At 40.3% G+C, this 6000-nt stretch overlaps 1 protein-coding gene across 13 annotated transcripts in view; it reads left to right on the top strand.

Moving 5' to 3' along the window:
* Positions 1–6000, top strand: part of mark2b (MAP/microtubule affinity-regulating kinase 2b) — a 64933-nt gene that overhangs the window by 21043 nt on the left and 37890 nt on the right. For all 13 annotated transcript variants that reach the window (XM_088073600.1, XM_042511956.2, XM_042511960.2 and 10 more), the window contains 2 exons: positions 2461–2628; positions 4453–4506. In XM_088073600.1, coding sequence (XP_087929726.1) covers positions 2461–2628; positions 4453–4506 — 222 coding nt within the window. The remainder of the gene's footprint in view (positions 1–2460; positions 2629–4452; positions 4507–6000) is intronic.

Consider the following 6000-nt stretch of genomic DNA (forward strand, 5'->3'; position numbering starts at 1 on the left):
GCCGTGTGCATGTCTGTGTGCCCGCACTAGTGTGCGTTCTTGTGTCCATGCGCTGGTGTTTGTGTCACAGCCCCGTGTGTGTTTGCGTCTCGTCACCCTGGAGCCAGTCGTCCTCTCCTCTGACCCTGATCCCTGTCACCTGTCCGCTCAGATCACACACACACACACACACACACACACACACACACACACACACACACACACACACAGAAACACACACACAATTGCTGCGACCCTTTCCTGGAGTTGAAACTTAATCTCCGTTGCCAACCATGCAAAACTTGCCAGCACAGCAAGGTTTTGTTTTCTTTTTGTGGGTGTGTGTATGACTCGAAAGACCTCCTGTCTGCTGTAAGATGAACTGAAGCAATTTTACTCCATACTGCCATATAAAGAGACTATTAAAATAACTTAACACACCACTGGCCTTTTGGGTTCAAATTAAAGTCACACAAGCTTTTTACACAGAGTCCGCACTATAGGGCCGCGACTAAGACCCTTCTTTATGCCCCCTTTGGATTTTCACTTAGAACCAAACAAGGGCGACATCATGATGTTCCAGTGTGTGATTTTAGATAGCACGCCAGCATCATGGAAGCAAAGAGACATTTAAACACAACAGAGTCTGCCTCTAGTGTGACGTACAACATACGCCTCGTCAGCCCTTATAAAACAATAACTATGACATAACATGGTCAAAACAATCATTTACTTCCCCTCTTACATGGCGGCTCATCTTTTCTTATGCTCGTAGGGTGAAGAGTTCCCAAACGTCATAGTTATCCAAATATTCAGACATTTTTCTTTTTCTTTGAGATAGCCAATAACTGCTGCTAGCGCTTTTTAAATGTCCAGCAGTGGGTTGCACGTATAAAACGCTGTCAAAACGTCATTCCTGCCAGCTGCTGCTTTTAAATTTACCTCAATACGTTACTGTTACTACCTCCGTTTCAGGCTCAAAGGCGAGACAACTCTGTCCCCACAGCGGTGGGCTGCATTTCAGTGCAGTATTTCTGCCTTGAACAGGCAGTGTAAAAGAGGCCTCAGATTACAGCTGGGAACCAGGGGTACTATACTATTTTATATCTTGATTCATCCGAAGCCCAAACGATGAATATTGTAAAACAGTGTTGATTTGAAATTCAAGACTAACCTCAGCGTTTTTTGACACAAGAGAACCAGTGTTATCAGACTGTTTTTAGTGTGTGCTCATATCTAAATATTAAGTGATAATATGGAATAGCAAAGGAAAGATATACATGTAATTGTTACAAATACAGCCATCACCATAAGTGGTAGTCAAGTTTAGTCAGTCTGACCATGCAAAAAAATGATGATTCTAAAGTAACTTTGCTAATATTATACATCACTTATTTGTAATCAGTGCTTTTGCTCCTCAGCTATTTGCAGCTTTCTGTGAGAAAGCAGTAGACCTGTTTGTTTTTTGTCCAAAATGGTGTTTATGAAAATTAATTTTACTGTGCAGCTTTCAGTATCAGCTTCAGATTTGTTTAAAAAACTTTATTTTTCTTATAAAAGTTTTTTGAATGACAAAGATTCTTTACCTTTTGTTTCTTTTACAAAATCCAGGTACCTTGCAGTTTAATTGGCTCTTAAAGTCTCCCCGTAGGCCTGGGAAAGCCCAGTCTATATTAACTGTCTATTCCAAGTTTCCATCCTAATCTTGCTAGCACATTATAATGCAGATCCAGATCAATTCTCTGCTGACTGTATCTTATACATAATAAAAAGGCATTTGGACATAATCTGTAATACCCTGACTGAATACCGTAGACTTGGATGCTTATTAGTTAAAAACTCTTTTTCATAAATTTCAATATCATAGTTTTCATTGAAAATTGTAGCAACAGTGAGTTGCTTTGTTGTACTTGTTTTGTATTGGCGTATAAGTGAATTTTAAATCTACATAAATATGTCACAAAGTGTTGTTTGTTATGAGTCACATCATCATAATATAGTACTGACTAACCTGAATGCTTTGAAGATTCACTTTCACAGCATTTGCTGTTTAAGCTGGAATTTTAATGAGATCGTGTCTGTGACTTTAAACGCATTGTTGTCTAAGTTGCATCCATGTTGATGAGGTGTGTATTGAGTTACCCAACCTCATTTTCTCTTGAAGCATATTATGAATATGTTTGTTGTTAGTTGTGTCGTTGATGTGGCTGAATGAGGCTCTGCTCCTCTAAGAGATAAACGGGCAGTCAGTGACACTGACATGAAATTAAAGGCTCTGTATCTATGGGACATGTATTCACTGGATATTTCGAGCTTATAAAGACAATGAGTCTAATTTTAAGTGTTCAGGACAGGTGCTAGAATTTTGGAACGTACAACTTCACTTTTTCTGTGGCACATTTTTAATGTTAGCTTTTATTACGTTCTGCCTGCATGTCATCAAGTCCCCTAATGCTGACATAAAACCTTTTCTCTTCTCAGGAGTCCAAGTCATCTGGTCGCTCCAGCATGCCGCGATGTCGGAACTCCGTCGCCACGACCGCATCAGATGACCAGCCGCACATTGGTAACTATCGGTTGCTAAAAACCATCGGCAAAGGCAACTTCGCCAAGGTCAAACTGGCACGGCATGTCCTCACTGGAAAAGAGGTATGCACGCACACACACACACACAAAAGTGCAAGATTTCATTTTAAGCTTTGACCTATCCTCAGGTTCCTCTCACAGAGTCGCCTCGACTGTCTGAACTTTAGACTTTTATTTTTACCAACTTCCTGGCTTGTTAATAACTAACACAAGAAATGCTGCGAGAGCCTGTTCCGAAAGACAAGATAAACAGGTGTCTGCACTTCAATTTTTGAAATTTAAGACGTTAAAAGTAATTAAATTGTCTTAAATTCAAAATTTTGAGGTCTTTATTGCCCCATACATTCTTATTTAGTATATTCATCTTTAATTTATGTCTGTTTTTATGCCTCTGCACTGGCGGTAGCCGTGGCCAGAGGTAATATTTTTTTTGGTTGTCCATCACTCATTCTCGTGAACGTGATATCTCAGTAACACCTTGAGGGAATTTATTCAAATTCCAAAAAGGTTTGTCCAAATATCTGTTCAAAATTTGGTTAAAAATGATTTGATAAAGGTCTTAAAAAACATTGGATTTAACTGTCCGATAGTTGTAGACTCCCTGAAAATACCTTAAGCCTTCGTCTAGAAAAGAAGTAAATCTAACACCAAACTTCTTTGACCGCTCAACTTAAAACAAAGTAAAAATCCCTCAGAAACTGTTGGCAGGCGAGGAAATCTGACTACACTGTTAACTAATATAAGCGACAAATGGACTCCAAGTCTCTCAGCCAGTGTCTGTTTTATCACCGAAGACTATTTTAAGTAGAAAAGAAGCATCATATGTCTTTAATTAGCCAAGATGGTAAAAAGCAGAAAAACACTATACATGTTTAGACTAATCTTCCTTCCTGGTTGCTGAGGATAGAGGAAGGTTCACGCTGCGATACACAGCAGGTGTGGTCTGATCCTGAGCTCCCATGGCTTTGGAGACAGTACATCTGCTGCGTAAGATTAGATCGCCATTGTCAGCTTGAATGGAGAAGCCTAAATGTCTCGGGCTCACTGTGAATTCCAGATGTGATGTAACGCTGTGGTCTGTCCCTTTAAGGGAAAAGCTGTGTCTGCAGTGAGCCCATGCCGGGGTCTGTCTGAGGCCCAGTCAAGTACACTCTTGGTCTGTGTGTGTGTGTGTGAGAGAGAACGGGAGAGAGAGGGGTGGGCGGGCTCTGTCAATGTGTGACAGCTCTGTGCCTGACACCCTGATAACACTCCATGTGACTCACTGGCACACACTCACACACACACACACACACACAAAGAAAACAAGGGAGAGTCAGAGGGCATGAAAGAGTCAGACAGACAAGCACAACCAGAAAGAGGAGTGGAAGAAAGGAGTTAGTTGACAGTGAAGGACAGATATGGGAGAAAGAAGTGGACCTCCCTTTTCTGTGTCCTTGTTAAGACATAATTCTTAACAATTCTCTTATTCTATATGACTTTGAATCTTTCCCATCTTTCTCTCAATTTTAACTTTTCTTCTTATTTCTTTCTCTGTCTTTTCCTGTGCTTTTATCACTTTCTCTGCATCTTCCCTGTTTTTATGAGATTATGACCCATAAACCTTATTATGGCATGGTTATGAACCGTGCTTCAGCTTGGTTTGTGTCTCTTTATGTACACTGCCCTATTATGCAACTGTCACTTGCTGTGATTGTGTGTTCATCACTTAATTCTGTGTGATTGTATCATTCTTTGTGTGTGTGATGTGTCCAAAAAGACAGCAGTGTGTATGTGTGTTTGCTCCGTTGTCTGTGATTGTGCAGGTTAGCGGAATGTGTCAAACCCACCGCAGCAAGTGCAATCAGTGAATAAAAGTGTTAATAATAAATGTTGTTTCACTTCTAGGTGGCTGTAAAGATCATTGATAAGACACAGCTCAACTCCTCCAGTTTGCAGAAGGTGGGTCTCTTTCTCTTTGTCACACACGTGCGCGTACAGGCGTAAAATCCAAACCTCCGTCCTTCTTATCCTTGTTCTCAGAAGTCAGTTTCAAGTCACTCGTCCTGCACCACGTGTCTCTCTCCTTTTCACTCTCTGTCCGCCTCTCTCTTTCCCTTCCCCTCTCTCTCTCTTTCTCTGTCTGTCTGTCTCTATCTTTCTGAAGTGGTCTAGTTTTCAGAGAGAGTTTTAATTACAGGAAACAAGCTGCAATTACTTCTTTTGATCGCGGCAGGGTGGGGTCTGTCCACTTACACGCACACTCTCTAACCCTGTATGCCTGCACACTCAACACACACACCGAACACTCGGGCATCCACAGACATAAGGCATAGAATACACACTTGTGTGCAAATGCAGAGCACATGACAGGAAAATGGTAAGACATGACAAAGACACTGACAGGAGCAACACATAAATCCAGTGATAAATGCTAACACATTTAGACACGTCAAATTTAAGACGAATGCAGATACAAATCCATGTACACTAGGACCGAAATTGGTAGGGATTTCCTGACATCATCCCGCATCAAGTCTCACAGGGTTGTTTGGGTATTTGGGGTGTGTCTTGCTGCAGCTTCACATTCTATGGCTGAAGTGAATAAAAGGCGCAATCTTTGAAACAACCATAAAAAAGATCATCTTTTTACACAGAAATAATAACACAACATTCAGAAACACAATACTTGAATTATACTTGATTAAATGACCCTATGTCAACCTCAAATGTCAAGTTTGTTTCTTAATATCTGTTTAGGTATTCATTATTTTAAAAAAAAAAAAATTAATGACATCAATAAATCATCGTCAGTCAGGCAGGCCTGGGTTCCCCCTCCAATTTTATGGTAGGGCAAACACTAATGTTAAAGTTTTGTTTGAAATAGTGGCCTGTATTACTTTCAAGGACAACAGATGTCTTTGAGTAGAACAAATACTTGTAACAGAGTAATCACTACACACTGAGCTGTTACTTTGATAAGACAATTCACCCAAAAAATCATCAAAAGCATATTTTTCCTCTCACCTGTACCTCTTTATCAGCAGGGATTGTTTTGGTGTGAGGAAAAATATGTACTTTTGATTCTTTGCTGAACCGCTCCTTTAAGAGTGTTGCATTTTGGGTTGTTTATAACTTTAATAGTTCAGGGATAGCTTTTAGCAGCGCCTTCTGGATAAGATGCATGTAAGCATAGTTTGACCTGATCTGCTGAGTCAGAGGAAATACATTTGTAATGAGTGAGAGGCGTCTGTTCACGCCTTAACCACAGACAGAGACGGGATGGCACTGAACTAGTTTTGGATGAATTAGTGCTTTGTGTCCGGAGTTTTCAAGATGCTGAAAGCATTGTTTGTTTAACTCTGAAATCTTATATATTGCCAGAATTTGGAGGATTTTAACTGGTATTGCTTGAACTGCTAGTTTGTGTTTTCCTTCAAGTAATTTGACCCACAT

Source organism: Plectropomus leopardus, chromosome 23 (assembly GCF_026936395.1).
Source record: "Plectropomus leopardus strain MGB_pleo_1.0 chromosome 23, ASM2693639v1, whole genome shotgun sequence".
In the NCBI taxonomy this organism is placed as follows: domain Eukaryota; kingdom Metazoa; phylum Chordata; class Actinopteri; order Perciformes; family Serranidae; genus Plectropomus; species Plectropomus leopardus.